The sequence below is a fragment of the Bufo bufo genome, chromosome 8, assembly GCF_905171765.1.
Source record: "Bufo bufo chromosome 8, aBufBuf1.1, whole genome shotgun sequence".
Classification (NCBI taxonomy): Eukaryota; Metazoa; Chordata; class Amphibia; order Anura; family Bufonidae; genus Bufo; species Bufo bufo.
Genome location: NC_053396.1, coordinates 8,973,295 through 8,993,284, shown reverse-complemented (window position 1 = coordinate 8,993,284; position 19,990 = coordinate 8,973,295). Strand labels below are relative to the sequence as shown.

The 19,990-nt window shown below is 44.2% G+C and overlaps 1 protein-coding gene across 1 annotated transcript; it reads left to right on the top strand.

Moving 5' to 3' along the window:
- Positions 1–11,483: 11,483 nt before the first annotated feature.
- LOC120977757 (bcl-2-like protein 1) lies at positions 11,484–19,742 on the top strand. Its single transcript, XM_040405842.1, has 2 exons — positions 11,484–11,939; positions 19,233–19,742. Exons 1-2 carry the CDS (start codon positions 11,508–11,510, stop codon positions 19,368–19,370), a joined length of 570 nt encoding a protein of 189 aa, XP_040261776.1. The 5' UTR covers positions 11,484–11,507; the 3' UTR covers positions 19,371–19,742.
- Positions 19,743–19,990: the final 248 nt, after the last annotated feature.

Below are 19,990 nucleotides of genomic sequence, written 5' to 3'. Positions count from 1 at the left end.
ACTGCGAGCGGTGACTATACAATAGTGCCTATGAATGACAACCATAATACTATCATACTGCATATACAGTACAGACCAAAAGTTTGGACACACCTTCTCATTCAAAGAGTTTTCTTTATTTTCATGACTATGAAAATTGTAGATTCACACTGAAGGCATCAAAACTATGAATTAACACATGTGGAATTATATTCATAACAAACAAGTGTGAAACAACTGAAAATATGTCATATTCTAGGTTCTCCAAAGTAGCCACCTTTTGCTTTGATTACTGCTTTGCACACTCTTGGCATTCTCTTGATGAGCTTCAAGAGGTAGTCCCCTGAAATGGTTTTCACTTCACAGGTGTGCCCTGTCAGGTTTAATAAGTGGGATTTCTTGCCTCAAAAATGGGGTTGGGACCATCAGTGGCGTTGAGGAGAAGTCAGGTGGATACACAGCTGATAGTCCTACTGAATAGACTGTTAGAATTTGTATTATGGCAAGAAAAAAGCAGCTAAGTAAAGAAAAACGAGTGGCCATCATTACTTTAAGAAATGAAGGTCAGTCAGTCGGCCGAAAAATTGGGAAAACTTTGAAAGTAAGGGCTATTTGACCATGAAGGAGAGTGATGGGGTGCTGCGCCAGATGACCTGGCCTCCACAGTCACCGGACCTGAACCCAATCGAGATGGTTTGGAGTGAGCTGGACCGCAGAGTGAAGGCAAAAGGGCCAACAAGTGCTAAGCATCTCTGGGAACTCCTTCAAGACTGTTGAAAGACCATTTCAGGGGACTACCTCTTGAAGCTCATCAAGAGAATGCCAAGAGTGTGCAAAGCAGTAATCAAAGCAAAAGGTGGCTACTTTGAAGAACCTAGAATATGACATATTTTCAGTTGTTTCACACTTGTTTGTTATGTGTATAATTCCACATGTGTTAATTCATAGTTTTGATGCCTTCATAGTCATGAAAATAAAGAAAACTCTTTGAATGAGAAGGTGTGTCCAAACTTTTGGTCTGTACTGTACATTAATGTGAGCAATGAATATATAATAGTGCCTATGTAGTATCATGTAGTATCAAGGATATTGTATAAAGTAGTGCCCATGTAGTATCATAGTGCCTATGCATTAAGGAATTAGTATATAATACGGCCCATGTACTATCATACTGCATATACATTAATGTAAGCAATGCTATATACCGTAGTAGTGCCCATGCAGTATCGTAGTACCAAATAATCAATGTGAGGGATGACTAGATCGCAGTGCCCTTGTAGTATTGTAATGCATTAATGTGGCATTGTTAGCATATGTATAAGCAATGTTTATATAGTAGTACCAATGCAGTAACATAAACTAATGTGACCCCCAAACTGCCCTAGTGGTGCCCATACACATAAACCACAAAGTAAAGCCTGTGTAGCAGTCCTGTGCCGCATTGTAGTGTCCATTTAATAGTACCACACAGTTGTGCCTATATAGTAGTACCCGGTCAGTATATATGAATGCCACACAGCGCCACTGCAGCCTGATAGTGCCCATCCCTCGGATGGATTTTACCTGAAGGCTCAGTGGAGACTTACCTGCGGCGCCATCATGTGCAGGGTGCTCTCAGCACACAATAGCTGGACCAGACCACGACTGTAAACCAATCGATAAAGTCGGAGGGTTTATTAAGGTCATCAGACAGGAGGAGTGGAGTGAGAACGACTTACAGCCAATATGAACATAGGTAGTTTTCATCCATAACAAGCTGTGATCTCTGATGAAGAAGGGGGGATCTTGATGAAGTTAGAAGGGTCCTGATGAAGAAGGGGGGATCCTGATGAAGTTAGAAGGGTCCTGATGAAGAAGGGGGGATCCTGATGAAGAAGCGGGGATCCTGAGGAAAAAGGGGATCCTGATGAAGAAGCGGGGATCCTGAGGAAAAAGGGGATCCTGATGAAGAAGGGGGTGTCCTGATGAAGAAGTGCGGGTCCTGATGAAGATGGGAGATCCTGATGAAGCAGAAGGGTCCTGATGAAGATGGGAGATCCTGATAAAAAAGTGGGGATCCTGATGAAGAAAGGAGGTCCTGATGAAGAAGGGGGGTCCTGATGAAGAAGGGTGAATCCTGATGAAGAAGGGTAACCCTGATGGAAAAGGGGATCCTCATGAAGAAGGGGGATCCTGATGAAGAAGGGGGTGTCCTGATGAAGAAGTGCGGGTCCTGATGAAGAAGTGCGGGTCCTGATGAAGATGGGAGATCCTGATGAAGAAGGGGGATCCTGATGAAGCAGAAGGGCCCTGAGGAAGAAGGGGGGTCCTGATGAAGAAGGGGGTCCTGATGAAGAAGAGGGGTCCTGATGAAGAAGAGGGGTCCTGATGAAGATGGGAGATCCTGATGAAGAAGGGTGAATCCTGATGAAAAAAGGGATCCTGATGAAAAAGAGGTCTTGATTAAGAAGGGGGATCCTGATGAAGAAGGGGGGTCCTGATGAAGTAGAAGGGCCCTGAGGAAGAAGGGGGTCCTGATGAAGAAGAGGGGTCCTGATGAACATGGGAGATCCTGATAAAGAAGGGGGGATCCTGATGAAAATGGGAAATCCTGATAAAGAAGGGGGGCCCTGATAAAGTATAAGGGTCCTGAGGAAGAGAAGGGATCCTGATAAAAAAAAAGGGGGATCGTGATCAAGAAGGGGGGTCCTCAGGGAGAAGGGATATACTGATAAAGAAGGTGGATCCTGAGGGAGAAGGAGGATACTGATGAAGAAAGGGGATCTTAATGAAGATGGGAGATCGTGAGGAAGAAGTGGAGATCATGATGAAGAAGGGGGATCCTAATAAAGTATAAGGGTCCTGAGGAAGAACAAGGGATCCTGATGAAGATGGGGGGTCCTGATTAAGAAGGGGGACCCCCTTCAAAACCTGTTGTTTTTATTACACTTTTGATAAATTCTTTTCCTGCTAGTAGAGTCCTGAAATCCAAATTGTATTTTCCTACTTGGAAACTTCCTTCTCTATCACTAAATGTATTTTTGTCCCTCATATATTCTGTGTCATTCTATGGATCCAGCCAATCACCAAATACATTCTGTCAATGCATTTCCTATACATCACAGAATCCATTTCGCCCTGCGCCCCCCAGGTAAGTCGTACTCACCCCTTTGCTTACAATGACAGGACGGCGCTCCTCACCTGCACCGGATCCAACAGCAGAAACGTCCATGACCTGAAATATATAATAAAGAGAAAAGACCCCGACAACACTAAGAAGTAACACGATTGTTCCACCTAAGGATCTGGGAGAAGATTCATTCACCGTAAGGAGCTGAAGCCGATTCTGGGGAGGGCGACCTATAGATCTATATGTGTGCGATAAGAGACGGAACAAGCCGCAGCTTATCTTCATGTGTATATATAATCTATAGATTGTGTCACCTGCTTCTAGCACCGGGGTCATGGGTTCATTTACAACCAGAGAAACATCCGGACGGGGATTGTGTGTTCTATAGACGGAAAGAGAGAGAGAGATATGAGATAGATAGATAGATAGATAGATAGATAGATAGAGAGAGAGAGAGAGAGAGAGATAGATAGATAATAGATAGATAGAGAGAGAGAGAGAGATAGATAGATAATAGATAGATAGATATACAGTCAGGTCCATAAATATTGGGACATGGACACAATTCTAACATTTTTGGCTCTATTCACCACCACAATGGATTTGAAATGAAACGGACAAGATGTGCTTTACCTGCAGACTGTCAGCTGTAATTTGAGGTATTTACATCCAAATCAGGTGAACGGTGCAGGAATTACAGCAGTTTGCATATGTGCCTCCCACTTGTTAAGGGACCAGAAGTAATGGGACAGAATAATAATCATAAATCAAACTTTCACTTTTAATACTTGGTTGCAAATCCTTTGCAGTCAATTACAGCCTGAAGTCTGGAACGCATAGACATCACCAGACGCTGGTTTCATCCTTGGTGATGCTCTGCCAGGCCTCTACTGCTACTGTCTTCAGTTCCTGCTTGTTCTTGGGGCATTTTCCCTTCAGTTTTGTCTTCAGCAAGTGAAATGCTCAATCGGATTCAGGTCCGGGGATTGACTTGGCCATTGCAGAACATTCCACTTTTTTCCCTTAAAAACTCTTTGGTTGCTTTTGCAGTATGCTTTGGGTCATTGTCCATCTGCACTGTGAAGCGCCGTCCAATGAGTTCTGAAGCATTTGGCTGAATATGAGCAGATAATATTGCCCGAAACACTTCAGAATTCATCCTGCTGCTTTTGTCAGCAGTCACATCATCAATAAATACAAGAGAAGCAGTTCCATTGGCAGCCATACATGCCCACGCCATGACACTACCACCACCATGCTTCACTGATGAGGTGGTATGCTTAGGCTCATGAGCAGTTCCTTTCCTTCTCCATACTCTTCTCTTCCCATCACTCTGGTACAAGTTGATCTTGGTCTCCTCCGTCCATAGGATGTTGTTCCAGAACTGTGAAGGCTTTTTTAGATGTCGTTTGGCAAACTCTAATCCGGCCTTCCTGTTTTTGAGTCTCACCAATGGTTTCCATCTTGGGGTGAACCCTCTGTATTCACTCTGGTGAAGTCTTCTCTTGATTGTTGACTTTGACACACATACACCTACCTCCTGGAGAGTGTTCTTGATCTGGCCAACTGTTGTGAAGGGCGTTTTCTTCACCAGGGAAATAATTCTTCGGTCATCCACCACAGTTGTTTTCCGTGGTCTTCCGGGTCTTTTGGTGTTGCTGAGCTCACCGGTGCGTTCCTTCTTTTCAAGAATGTTCCAAACAGTTGTTTTGGCCGCGCCTAATGTTTTTGCTATCTCTCTGATGGGTTTGTTGTGTTTTTTCAGCCTAATGATGGCTTCACTGATAGTGACAGCTCTTTGGATCTCATCTTGAGAGTTGACAGCGACAAATTCCAAATGCAAATATCAGACTGGAAATGACCTCTGGACCTTTTATCTGCTCATTGTAATTGGGATAATGAGGGAATAACACACACCTGGCCATGGAACAGCTGAGAAGACAATTGTCCCATTACTTTTGGTCCCTTAACAAGTGGGAGGCACATATGCAAACTGCTGTAATTCCTGCACCGTTCACCTGATTTGGATGTAAATCCCTCAAATTACAGCTGACAGTCTGCAGGTAAAGCACATCTTGTTAGTTTCATTTCAAATCCATTGTGGCGGTGTATAGAGCCAAAAATGTTAGAATTGTGTCCATGTCCCAATATTTATGGACCTGACTGTAGATAGATAGATAGATATTAGATATAGATAGATAGATATAGATAGATAGAGAGATAGATACCAAATAGATAAGAAATTCCACCGCACATCCAAGGCGTAAAAAACAAGTAGATACTTTTTTGCACCAGACAAAGACGTTTCGGTCCACTTGCTGGGACCTTTCTCAAACAGTGAAAGGTCCCAGCAAGTGGATGGAAACGTCGCTGTCTGGTGAATAAAAGAATCTACTTGTTTTTTACGCCTTGGATGTGCGGTGGAATTTCTTATCTATTTGGTATCTTGGGGGTGGATCGTCCCTACAGACGCTGGCCCTCTGCATCTACAAATTAAACTGTATCTTCTTTCTAGATAGATAATATTGGATGGACGGATAGTAGTGTTGAGCGAGCACCAAAGTGCCCGTGTGCTGGAGTAGAACATTTCGCGATGCTCGGGTTTTATACCAAGCACCCGAGCACGATGGAAGTCAATGGGAGAACCCCAGGCGCCCCCTGCCCTGAAGAGGGGAGGGTGTCGGGACTCTACTTCAGCTTAGGAGTAGTGTTGAGCGAACTTGTGTTTTAAGTTCTACGTCCAAAGTTCGGGTTCAGGTTATCGAAGAATCCCGTTATGGATTCCAAATTCCGTTATGGTCCGTGGTAGCGGAATCCATAACGGGATTCTTCAATAACCCGAACTTAAAACACAAGTTCGCTCAACACTACTTAGGAGTCCCTGCTGTGACTCCATATATAGCTATATCCATATATAGAGTCAGTGCTTGGGGACACCCCAGTGTTTCTAAATCTAATTTCTGCCGGGATTTGAACTCCGAAGCTTGTACATTAAAGGCTTCTACATTATCCACTCACCTATAAAGCTGAATGTCAGAGTGTGTCAGAAAAACCTCATAGTAGTTTCTGATGTAGTGACTATTCCTATTCAGCAGAAGACTTATTTTATATTTATGTGCAGGTTAACATGTAGCTGTATGGTGTCGTGGTAATGTCCTTGCCGAATCCCGGCAGAAAGATTTCAGATTTTTTTTATATATATATACGTTTTTAGCCATAATATATTTACATAAATTATTATATATTTAGAATATATAATATATTATAATGTATGTAAATATATTATGGCTAAAAACATCAGTAGTAGTTTCCCACATATTATGCATTCATATATATCAGAAGTATGATTTTATCTAAATATATATTTATTGTTGTGGCCAAAAGTTTTGAGAATTACATAAATATTGGAAATTGGAAAAGTTGCTGCTTAAGTTTTTATAATAGCAATTTGCATATACTCCAGAATGTTATGAAGAGTGATCAGATGAATTGCATAGTCCTTCTTTGCCATGAAAATTAACTTAATCCCCAGAAAACCTTTCCACTGCATTTCATTGCTGTCATTAAAGGACCTGCTGAGATCATTTCAGTAATCGTCTTGTTAACTCAGGTGAGAATGTTGACGAGCACAAGGCTGGAGATCATTATGTCAGGCTGATGGGGTTAAAATGGCAGACTTGACATGTTAAAAGGAGGGTGATGCTTGAAATCATTGTTCTTCCATTGTTAACCATGGTGACCTGCAAAGAAACGCGTGCAGCCATCATTGCGTTGCATAAAAATGGCTTCACAGGCAAGGATATTGTGGCTACTAAGATTGCACCTCAATCAACAATTTATAGGATCATCAAGAACTTCAAGGAAAGAGGTTCAATTCTTGTTAAGAAGGCTTCAGGGCGTCCAAGAAAGTCCAGCAAGCGCCAGGATCGTCTCCTAAAGAGGATTCAGCTGCGGGATCGGAGTGCCACCAGTGCAGAGCTTGCTCAGGAATGGCAGCAGGCAGGTGTGAGCACATCTGCACGCACAGTGAGGCGAAGACTTTTGGAAGATGGCCTGGTGTCAGAAGGGCAGCAAAGAGGCCACTTCTCTCCAAAAAAAACATCAGGGACAGATTGATCTTCTGCAGAAAGTATGGTGAATGGACTGCTGAGGACTGGGGCAAAGTCATATTCTCCGATGAAGCCTCTTTCCGATTGTTTGGGGCATCTGGAAAAAGGCTTGTACGGAGAAGAAAAGGTGAGCGCTACCATCAGTCCTGTGTCATGCCAACAGTAAAGCATCCTGAGACCATTCATGTCTGGGGTTGCTTCTCATCCAAGGGAGTGGGCTCACTCACAATTTTGCCCAAAAACACAACCATGAATAAAGAATGGCACCAAAACACCCTCCAACAGCAACTTCTTCCAACAATCCAACAACAGTTTGGTGAAGAACAATGCATTTTCCAGCACGATGGAGCACCGTGCCATAAGGCAAAAGTGATAACTAAGGCTACTTTCACACCTGCGTTCGGGTGTCCGCTCGTGCGCTCCGTTTGAAGGGGCTCACGAGCGGCCCCGAACGCATCCGTCCGGCCCTAATGCATTCTCAGTGGAGGCTGATCCACTGAGAATGCATCCGCCTGCCAGCGTTCGGGTGTCCGCCTGGCCGTGCGGAGGCGAGCGGATCCGTCCAGACTTATAATGGAAGTCAATGGGGACGGATCCGCTTGAAGATGATACTATATGGCTCAATCTTCAAGCGGATCCGTTCCCCATTGACTTTCAATGTAAAGTCTGAACGGATCCGCTCAGGCTACTTTCTGACTTAGAAAATTTTCTAAGTAATAATGCAGACGGATCTGTTCTGAACGCTCGTGTGAAAGTAGCCTAAGTGGCTCGGGGACCAAAACATTGACATTTTGGGTCCATGGCCTGGAAACTCCCCAGATCTTAATCCCATTGAGAACTTGTGGTCAATCCTCAAGAGGCGGGTGGACAAACAAAAACCCACTAATTCTGACAAACTCCAAGAAGTGATGATGAAAGAATGGGTTGCTATCAGTCAGGAATTGGCCCAGAAGTTGATTGAGAGCATGCCCAGTCGGATTGCAGAAGTCCTGAAAAAGAAGGGCCAACACTGCAAATACTGACTCTTTGCATAAATGTCATGTAATTGTCGATAAAAGCCTTTGAAACGTATGAAGTGCGTGTAATTATATTTCACTACATCACAGAAACAACTGAAACAAAGATCTAAAAGCAGTTTAGCAGAAAACTTTGTGAAAACTAATATTTGTGTCATTCTCAAAACTTTTGGCCACGACTGTACATCCTCTTAATGTACATTTTTTACAATTACTGAAAACAATATAAAATATACAGTACAGACCAAAAGTTTGGACACACCTTCTCATTCAAAGAGTTTTCTTTATTTTCATGACTATGAAGGCATCAAAACTATGAATTAACACATGTGGAATTATATACATAACAAACAAGTGTGAAACAACTGAAAATATGTCATATTCTAGGTTCTTCAAAGTAGCCACCTTTTGCTTTGATTACTGCTTTGCACACTCTTGGCATTCTCTTGATGAGCTTCAAGAGGTAGTCCCCTGAAATGGTCTTCCAACAGTCTTGAAGGAGTTCCCAGAGATGCTTAGCACTTGTTGGCCCTTTTGCCTTCACTCTGCGGTCCAGCTCACCCCAAACCATCTTGATTGGGTACAGGTCCGGTGACTGTGGAGGCCAGGTCATCTGGCGCAGCACCCCATCACTCTCTTTCATGGTCAATTAGCCCTTACTTTCAAAGTTTTCCCAATTTTTCGGCTGACTGACTGACCTTCATTTCTTAAAGTAATGATGGCCACTCGTTTTTCTTTACTTAGCTGCTTTTTTCTTGCCATAATACAAATTCTAACAGTCTATTCAGTAGGACTATCAGCTGTGTATCCACCTGACTTCTCCTCAACGCAACTGATGGTCCCAACCCCATTTATAAGGCAAGAAATCCCACTTATTAAACCTGACAGGGCGCACCTGTGAAGTGAAAACCATTTCAGGGGACTACCTCTTGAAGCTCATCAAGAGAATGCCAAGAGTGTGCAAAGCAGTAATCAAAGCAAAAGGTGGCTACTTTGAAGAACCTAGAATATGACATATTTTCAGTTGTTTCACACTTGTTTGTTATGTATATAATTCCACATGTGTTAATTCATAGTTTTGATGCCTTCATAGTCATGAAAATAAAGAAAACTCTTTGAATGAGAAGGTGTGTCCAAACTTTTGGTCTGTACTGTATAAATGTAATCTCTATTTCTGAAATGTTTCTGCCGGGATTCAAACTCCCAAGCTTGCACATTAGAGGCAAGGACATTACCAGGACACTATACAGCTACATGTTAACCTGCACAGAAATATAAAATAAGTCTTCTGCTGAATAGGAATAGTCACTACATCAGAAACTACTATGAGGTTTTTCTGACACAGTGTAGCATTCAGCTTTATAGCTGAGTGGATAAGCTCCTTACCTCTAATGTACAAGGTGTTATGAATTCAAATCCCGGCAGAAACTTTTCAGAAATAGTTGCTAAATTACATTTAAATACACTGATGCTCGCTGGACACTAACGTCCTTTGAGGAGCCCTGCAGCTGTGATCGGGCCTGATCCTCAGCCGCGGATGGTCTGCAAGCAGTGTTTGCATTCAATGACAGCAAGCAGGGAGCTTGATATGTGTCATGAATTTATCATTGTACGCCATTTTTGAGTCCCAAAAAGTAGAAACCATTGACCTCTTCAGGTCCGGAGTTTAAAAATGGCGTCTCCTCAGCAGACACCTATAGGCATTATCCATGATCGGCAATGGACACTATCATGGACATTATCCATGCTCGCTGGACACTGACGGATAGATAGTAGATATCGGATGGATAGACTGGGAGCTTTAAAATAAATATAATTACCACCAAATTAACCTACACATCTATTTTTTTCACGGACACAGGAAGAAAGTTGCCTATCTTTATGGACTGTCCAGAAATTTGTGAACAGTTGGTGACCCTGGACTCTGTACCTTTACGTGGTCTGCAGTTGGTGGCTGAGCTGCGGTGGTTCCTTCCACTTCACTCTCCATAGTGTAGATGGATCTGAAGACGTTGAAGCCATTTCCTTCTTGTCTCCTCATACACGTAGAGTAGATACCTGGGCTGACTGCGCCATCTTGTGGAGGGACGCTGTGATTACATCCCATGTAAACCTATGGGGCGGACGGCGTTTGGTATCACAGTCTAAAAGAAATGATTAAAGAAATTAATAGAAAGTGAATTTTGGCAGATTTATAAAAAAAAATGCACAGTACCAACTCTAAACACATTCACCCCATTTGTTATATATTTACGCCAACTATTGATTTGCCTCATAATTTGCACCATTCTCTGCTTTCAATATTCAGAAATCTGTCTAGAAGTTATGCCACCCAACTTTAACCATTTAAGGACCAAGCGTTTTTCCATTTTTGCGTTTTCGTTTTTTACGCCCTGCCTTCCCGCAGCCATATCTTTTTTATTTTTCCGTTCACATAGCCATATGACGGCTTATTTTTTTGCAGCACAAGTTGTACCTTCTAGTGGCACCACTTAATATCGCATACGGTGTAGAGGGAAGCTAGAAAAAATTCCAAATGGGATGGAATTAGGAAAAAAAAACACAATTCCACCACAGTTTTATGGGTTTCGTTTTTATGGCGTCCCCTATGCGATAAAACGGACCTGTTCCCTTCATTCTCCGGCTCAGTACGATTACAGCGATACCACGTTTGTAGTGTCAAGACTGCCGCAGCACCTGAACGGCTCCCTCGATCTAGCTGCGGGGAAGCTGCTTGGGACCTGGAAGCGCAGCTGTCCCGGGGAAAGATCACCCAGATTCTGCGGTCACAACTGCCAACAGCATCTGAGGGGTTAAATGTCCATAATCGGCATCATTGCCGATCATGGATAATGCCTATAGGTGTCTGCTGAGGAGACGCCATTTTTAAACTCCGGACCTGAAGAGGTCAATGGTTTCTACTTTTGAGGACTCAACAATGGCGTACAATGATAAATTCATGACACATATCAAGCTCCCTGCTTGCTGTCGTTGAATGCAAACGCTGCTTGCAGACCATCCGCGGCTGAGGATCAGGCCCGATCACAGCTGCAGGGCTCCTCGAAGGATGGTGAAAAGACCTGCGCAGCCAGGACATGACGAGGGACAGAAATGTTTCAATTCACTGACAGCAAGCAGAGATCTTGAAAAGGGTAAAGAATAGCTACACAAAGTCTATCAGACCAGGTGGCCTCAGCTATGGTGATATTTTTAGAGTAGGTGGCTGGCATTCCAGGGCTATAAATACATTGCATCTCAGCTGCGGACATGGCTGCCGGGAACCACACAGACCCTATGGTCACCGAGGCCTACCAGCTAGCCCGAGACTATATAGCCTACGTAACAGGCCGAAGCAAAGGGCCTCCGTCCTCCGCAGCCGCCCTCGCCCTACGCCACGCAGGGGACGAGCTTCTGGAAAGGTTCCCCATCTTCTTCAAACGCTGGCCCAGGGTGTTCCAAGGGTTAACAGAAGACAGGGCCTGCGACTTCCTGATAGAGACCATAGACGAGAACGTCCAGGGGTACAGGGACCGACAGATGAGACACCCGGGGTACCCCGCCGACATCCCCTGGAGCACCGTGCTGTCCATATACGTCCTGGCCGGGCAGATGGCCATATACTGCCAGGAGCATGGCATGGACAGTGTGATGGACCCCCTAACCGAGAGGGTGGGTGCCTACGTAGAGGAACATATCTGCCCCGTCCTTCAAGAGAAGGGTGGATGGGTGAGTAGTCAATGTATACCTTCCTTATATACAGTGATATGGACCATGCTGGTATAACCTGGGCATCTCCTGTATATAATTATATATGTACAGCTGGTATAACCTGGGCATCTCCTGTATATAATTATATATGTACAGCTGGTATAACCTGGGTATCTCCTGTATATAATTATATATGTACAGCCGGTATAAGTTATACATCTTCTTGTATATAGTGATATGGACCAAGCTGGTATAACCTGGGCATCTCCTGTATATAATTATATATGTACAGCTGGTATAACCTGGGCATCTCCTGTATATAATTATATATGTACAGCTGGTATAACCTGGGCATCTCCTGTATATAATTATATATGTACAGCTGGTATAACCTGGGTATCTCCTGTATATAATTATATATGTACAGCCGGTATAAGTTATACATCTTCTTGTATATAGTGATATGGACCAAGCTGGTATAACCTGGGCATCTCCTGTATATAATTATATATGTACAGCTGGTATAAGTTATACATCTTCTTGTATATAGTGATATGGAGCATGCTGGTATAACCTGGGCATCTCCTGTATATAATTATATATGTACAGCTGGTATAAGTTATACATCTTCTTGTATACAGTGATATGGACCATGCTGGTATAACCTGGGCATCTCTTGTATATAATTATATATGTACAGCTGGTATAACCTGGGCATCTCCTGTATATAATTATATATGTACAGCTGGTATAAGTTATACATCTTCTTGTTTATAGTGATATGGATCATGCTGGTATAACCTGGGTATCTCCTGTATATAATTATATATGTACAGCTGGTATAAGTTATACATCTTCTTGTATATAGTGATATGGAACATGCTGGTATAACCTGGGTATCTCCTGTATATAATTATATATATGCGTTAATTTCTTAACGATAATTTGTTTTCCCTTAGTCCTAACAGCAGCACATGTGGGGTTTATCCGCCCCAGTGAAACTGGTAGGACAGACGGAATATTTAATGAAGTAAAGTAATCAAATAAATCCACGCCCCCACTACCTCACTATAAGATGCCAAACCCCCCATACAGCAGTGTGTCATAACAAGAAACTCTCAAAAAAAACTAAAACAAAGGGAGGGATATTTGTGTGCTGCTGTTAGGACTAAGGGAAAACAAATTATCGTTAAGAAATTAACGCTTCCCTTACGTCCTAACCAGCAGCACATGTGGGGACTTAGCAAGAAGTTAGCCTAAAGGGTAGGGACTTCAATGCTGAATGGAACTCAAAACAGACCGCCCAAAGGCAGTGTCTTCTGAACCCCTGAGGTTGAGTCTATAATGGCTCACAAAGGTAGAATGTGAGCTCCAGGAGGCCACGGAACAAATCTGTTCCAGTGGAATAAGAGACCTTTCGGCCCAACTAGTAGAGACTGCTCGGGTGGAGTGAGCAGTGACAAAGGTAGGAGGAGGTCTATTCTGGGAAGCGAAAGATTCTCTGATGGCCTCTCTGATCCATCTACTTAGAGTAGGCTTAGAGGCCTTCTTCCCTTTATTCCTGCCAAAGAACAGGATAAGAAGATTCTCTGACCTTCTGAACTCCTGGGATCTCTCAATGTAGATTCTCAAACATCTGGCCACATCCAGAGTATAGAGGGAACTTTCTTCTGCAGAGGAAGAAGAGGAACATAACACAGGCAAAGACACAACTTGATTAATGTTGTGCACAGAGGGCACCTTAGGCAAAAAGGTGGGTAAAAAACGTAAAAGGACTCTGTCCGGTAAAAATAAAGTGTATGGCTCATACGCCGAAAAAGCCTGAAGCTCTGAAATGCGTTTGGCCGAAGTTACGGCCAACAAAAAGGTTACCTTCCAGGATAAAAACTTAAAGTCCACTTCTTCCAAGGGTTCAAAGGGGGGACCACTCAACCCTTTAAGCACCACTGAGAGATCCCACTGCGGTATAGGTCTTAAGGAACCTCTTAATCAGAGGGTCTTGATGTAAAGATCTGCCAAAGGCGGCTGACAAAGCAGAGATCTGTACCTTGAGTGTAGAAGGGCTGAGGCCCTTATCTAGTCCATCCTGCATGAACTGGAGAATAGCAGATACTGGAAGATCCTGAGATGGTACTTGATGAGATGCACACCATAGAAGAAAAATGCGCTTTACCCTGGCGTAGGCCTTGACAGTCGCAGGAGCTCTGGAATGAGACATCGTTCTTAAGACCGCTGCTGATAGCCCTTCAGGCTCTAGAAGGGACTCATCAATCTCCAGGCTGTCAGATTGAGTCTGGATGGATCCAGGCAGAGCTGAGTGCCCCGGGACACCAGGTTCTGCATTGGGAGAAGCTTCCAATATTGCCCTCGGCTCATCTGCATGAGCAGGGTAAACCAAGACCTCCTGGGCCAGAATGGAATCACGGCTATTACTGAGGCTTGGTCCTGCCGAATCTTCATCAATACCCTAGGTATCATGGCGATGGGAGGAAAGATGTAGGCCAGCCTGAACTCCCATGGAATTGACAGAGCATCTACTGCCAAGGGATTGTCCTCCCGATACAGGGAACAGAACGTTTCCACTTTGGCATTGAATCTTGTCGCCATGAGATCTATGTCTGGGCGACCCCACCGGAGAGTGATCTGATGAAAGATCTCCTGATTCAGAGACATTTCTCCCAGAGCTGGGACTCCTCTGCTGAGCTGGTCCGCAACCACATTCAGGGACCCCCGAATGTGGACTGCTGAAAGGTGGGAAAGATTCTGCTCTGCCCAAGACAGAATTAGACCTACTTCTGAGAGTAGACTCTGAGACCTGGTGCCTCCCTGTTTGTTGATGTAGGATACCGCAGTAGAATTGTCCGAGCGAACCCTTACAGCCTTGTTTCTGATAAGGGGGAAAAAATGAAAGAGAGCCATCCGGATTGCTCTTAGTTCTCTCAGATTGGATGACATCAAACGCTCTTGAGGGCTCCAGGATCCTTGAACTTGAAGTTCCTCTAGATGGGCACCCCAGCCTAGAAGGGATGCATCTGTCGTCAACAGCATCCAACAAGGTTGGATCAAGGACCTCCCATCTTTGACCTGTTTCCACCACTTCAGTGAGCGGCGAGCTTGAGATGACAGGGAGCACTTTGTCTCTAGCCCTCTGGGAGTTCGATCCCATAGACTCAGAACTTCCGCTTGAAGAGGGCGAATATGCCACAAGGCCCAAGGAACCGCATCCACGGCTGCTGACATTAGGCCTAACATCCTCATCAATACTCTGATAGTTACCCGGCGGGGAACCATGAGTTGATCTGCAGTCTTGGAAATGCGTAACTTCCTTTCCGGAGAAAGGTAGAGCGTCATGTTGGCAGAATCTATTATGAACCCTAGAAACCTCCTGGTAGTGGAGGGAGAAATCTCTGACTTCTGCCAATTAATAATCCAGCCCAAGCGCTGGAGGAAGGACTGAGCCTGCAGCAGATGAAGATGAAGCGTCTCTACTGAGTGGGCTTTTAGAAGCCAATCGTCCAGATATGGAATGATCTCCAGGCCTCTCAATCTGAGGGGAGCTACTACCGCTATTACCACTTTGGTGAAGATGTAAGGCGCGGTTGTGATGCCGAAGGGAAGCGCGGAAAACTGAAAATGTTTCACCGTCCCCCTGAGACTCACTGCCACTCGTAGATACTTCCTGTGGGCCTGGCACACAGGGATGTGGAGATAGGCATCCCTTAGATCCAGTGTAACCATCAGGTCCCCTGGGCTCAGGATGCTGATTACCGATTTGATGGTTTCCATCCGGAACCGCCTTTTCTTTATGAATCGGTTGAGGTAGCGGAGATCTATGATCATGCGCCAACCTCCTGTGGCTTTGGGAACAAGGAAAACTGGCGAATCAACAGCGGATCCAATCTCTTCTGGAGGAACCTCCTCCAAGGCCCCCCTCTGCCTGTATTCCAGTATAGACTCCTCCAACACCGCTTGCTTCTCGCGCGGAAGTAATCTTGTCAAAACAAATTTTTCTGGGGGAACAGATAAAAATTCTATCCTGTACCCTGTCCTTATTATATTCAGGACCCAGGGATCTGGAACAAACTCTGTCCAGGTATTTAGAAAAAAAGTTAAACGGCCTCCGACTGGGAGGTCTGAAAGAATAGGAGTCAAATTTATGACTGGATCTGACGGAAGGGGAGGGCCGTCACTGGTCGGCTTTATTGCTTTTGTTCCCACCGGAACGATATGATCCTCCCCTCCTGGACCCACGGCCTCGCTGAGGCCTGGATTGGCCCTGAAAGGGTCTGGACCCTCTACCCTGCCTACCCCTACGGGTTTGAGGGAGGCATTTACCTTTTTTATCGGCAAGACCCTCAATAATGCGGTCCAGTTCAGCCCCAAAAAGCCTTCCTGGCTCGTAAGGGAGGCTGCATAAATTATACTTGGAGGCATTATCTGCCACCCAAGGTTTTAGCCATAGTGGCCTCCTACCCGCTGAAGAGAGGGCCATAGCCTTAGAGGCTAATTTTAACTGCTGTGGGCCGGAGTCACACAGAAATTCCACGGCAAGTAGAATGGACTTAAACTGCGCCAGGATGTCATCACGGGATATGCCAGAGTCGATATCCCACTGCACCTGTCGGAGGCGTCTTTGGAGGAAGACGGCTACCTCCGTAGAAGATATAGCCACAGATGTAGCAGCAGCAGTGGAGTAAGACCTTCTCAAGGTGCATTCTACCCGCCTGTCCATCGGGTCCTGTAAGTTGGAGCCGTCATCAGCTGGGACAAGAGTCCTCTTAGACAATTTTGCAATTGCCAAATCAACTTTGGGCACAGTGCCCCACTGGTCTAATTGGGATGTCACAATCGGGTACATGGATTTGAAGCGCTTTGAGATGACCGGTGCCTTCTCAGGATGCTTCCATTCTAGTTTCATTAACCGAGACATAGTCTTGTCCACTTTGAAGGCCCTTGGCCCCCTAGAGGTGGACACTGAAGCTTCCCCGGGATCAACATCCTGGTCCCCCGACCGGATGGATCTAAGTAACCTCTGGGTCTTCTCTACAGGAAAGAAGTACCTTACAGTCTCTTCTTCCTCCCCGCTAGACTCAGAGGAATGGACTTTGTCCACGGTATGGTAGGCTTCCTCCTGCATAGGAGTGGGTCTCAGAGGAGATCGGACACTGGGTCTTCTGGATGACACGGAATCCCTTAGGGTGTTCATTGAGGACTCCACAAAGTCCTTTACCCAGACTACTACGTCCCGTATGGTAGGCTCCGTATCAGGAGGCAGAGGAGGAGGACGGAAAGAGGGACACCTATTAAACTCATAGGAGTCTGCTAGAGGGGTGTCACAATCCCTACACGCCAAATGCTTGCGCTTGGATGACGTCTTGCGCCCAGACCGATCCCCATCACCGGCAGAGGACATTATCTGCAGAGAAAAAGTTATAATGAATGAACAAGGTCTATTCATTAGATAAACAAAGAAGCAGCAAACCTACCAGGAACAGGAAAGCTGGTAACTAAAGTAGTTTGCCTCAGTAACCAACCCAAGGCTGCAAACAGCACAGCCTGGAAGGACTGGAGGCTTTATATATTCAAATTTGGCGCCCAAAGTGACGTCAGACGCCAGGTTTGAACAAACTTTAATCATTGCTGTTCACCGACAGACCACCAGAGGGCGCTGACACACAAGCTACCGCAGGTGAAGAGAGGAAGCCAAACAGGAAGCTGAATACAGGAGCTCCGTGCCTAGGACAGGAGCTTGCCTGCCTCCACCACGCCGCACGGCAGAACCAGCTTCCATCAGATAAGCTGCAACCCTGAAAGAAAAACACAAGGTTAGCATGTAATCTAAGAGTACGGCAGCCAAATGGCTGCCCCCGTCTGTCCTGCAGTCCCAAGGACAGAAAAAAACACACTGATGTATGGGGGGTTTGGCCTCTTCTAGTGAGGTAGTGGGGGCGTGGATTTATTTGATTACTTTACTTCATTAAATATTCCGTCTGTCCTACCAGTTTCACTGGGGCGGATAAACCCCACATGTGCTGCTGGTTAGGACGTAAGGGAACCTGGGTATCTCCTGTATATAATTATATATGTACAGCTGGTATAACCTGGGTATCTCCTGTATATAATTATATATGTACAGCTGGTATAACCTGGGTATCTCCTGTATATAATTATATATGTACAGCTGGTATAAGTTATACATCTTCTTGTATATAGTGATATGGACCATGCTGGTATGACCTGGGTATCTCCTGTATATAATTATATATGTACAGCTGGTATAACCTGGGTATCTCCTGTATATCATTATATATGTACAGCTGGTATAACCTGGGCATCTCCTGTATATAATTATATATGTACAGCTGGTATAAGTTATACATCTTCTTGTATATAGTGATATGGACCATGCTGGTATAACCTGGGCATCTCCTGTATATAGTTATATATGTACAGCTGGTATAACCTGGGTATCTCCTGTATATAATTATATATGTACAGCTGGTATAAGTTATACATCTTCTTGTATATAGTGATATGGACCATGCTGGTATAACCTGGGCATCTCCTGTATATAATTATATATGTACAGCTGGTATAACCTGGGTATCTCCTGTATATCATTATATATGTACAGCTGGTATAACCTGGGCATCTCCTGTATATAATTATATATGTACAGCTGGTATAAGTTATACATCTTGTATATAGTGATATGGACCATGCTGGTATAACCTGGGCATCTCCTGTATATAGTTATATATGTACAGCTGGTATAACCTGGGCATCTCCTGTATATAATTATATATGTACAGCTGGTATAACCTGGGCATCTCCTGTATATAGTTATATATGTACAGCTGGTATAACCTGGGCCTCTCCTTTATATAATTATATATGTACAGCTGGTATAACCTGGGTATCTCCTGTATATAATTATATATGTACAGCTGGTATAAGTTATACATCTTCTTGTATATAGTGATATGGACCATGCTGGTATAACCTGGGCATCTCCTGTATATAGTTATATATGTACAGCTGGTATAACCTGGGCCTCTCCTGTATATAATTATATATGTACAGCTGGTATAACCTGGGCATCTCCTGTATATAATTATATATGTACAGCTGGTATAACCTGGGTATCTCCTGTATATCATTATATATGTACAGCTGGTATAAGTTATACATCTTCTTGTATATAGTGATATGGTACATGCTGGTATAACCTGGGTATCTCCTGTACATAATTATATATCACTATACAGAATATTTTATGAACATGTTGTTATATTATTTTCACTTTTCTAGGTCGGTTTTGTGGAACATTATGGAAAGAGGGATGACTTAGAGAAGAAGACGCTGCGTGTCTGCTGTGCCGTTGTTGCAGTCTGCTCAGCTCTGCTGCTCACTCACTTCTTATGGAGGAGAAAACTGTCTTCCCTTTGATTTTCTCTGCACACATTGACAGTCCTGGATTGTGCTGCCTGAGCCAAGACGAGCAGCTTTCACAGAGAGAATAGGGAGTGGGGGGGATCTGGAGCTGCTGATGTCACTACCGCCTCCTGACCCCTTGGCCTCTATCATTACCACAATATCAAAATCTACAAATATTTGACTTTGTTGTCCTCACCTTTGCCCCCCACCATGCTGTGAACTGTCCGGCTTGTTACACCCAAATGCAAAAAACACACCCCTTTTATACAAGTCCCACCTACCATATGGTCACAACCTAAATCGGGAGAACAGAACATCTGATATAGATATTGACTGTATATATATATATCTATATATAACAAGTGTAATAAAGGGTTACAAGTTCTGTCTTCTATACCTTGGTAATAGTCATGTCTGCTGAGCTGTGTATCTAATCCTATCCTGTGTGATACTGTCTGCTGAGCTGTGTATCTAATCCTATCCTGTGTGATACTGTCTGCTGAGCTGTGTATCTAATTCTATCATGTGTGATACTGTCTGCTGAGCTGTGTATCTAATCCTATCCTGTTTGATACTGTCTGCTGAGCTGTGTATCTAATCCTATCCTGTGTGATACTGTCTGCTGAGCTGTG

Coding starts and splice junctions, on each gene's coding strand:
- LOC120977757 (XM_040405842.1), top strand. CDS start 11,508: ATGGTCACCGAGGCCTACCAGCTAGCCCGAGACTATATAGCCTACGTA. Junction 11,940..19,232: donor TTCAAGAGAAGGGTGGATGG/GTGAGTAGTCAA, acceptor TCACTTTTCTAG/GTCGGTTTTGTGGAACATTA.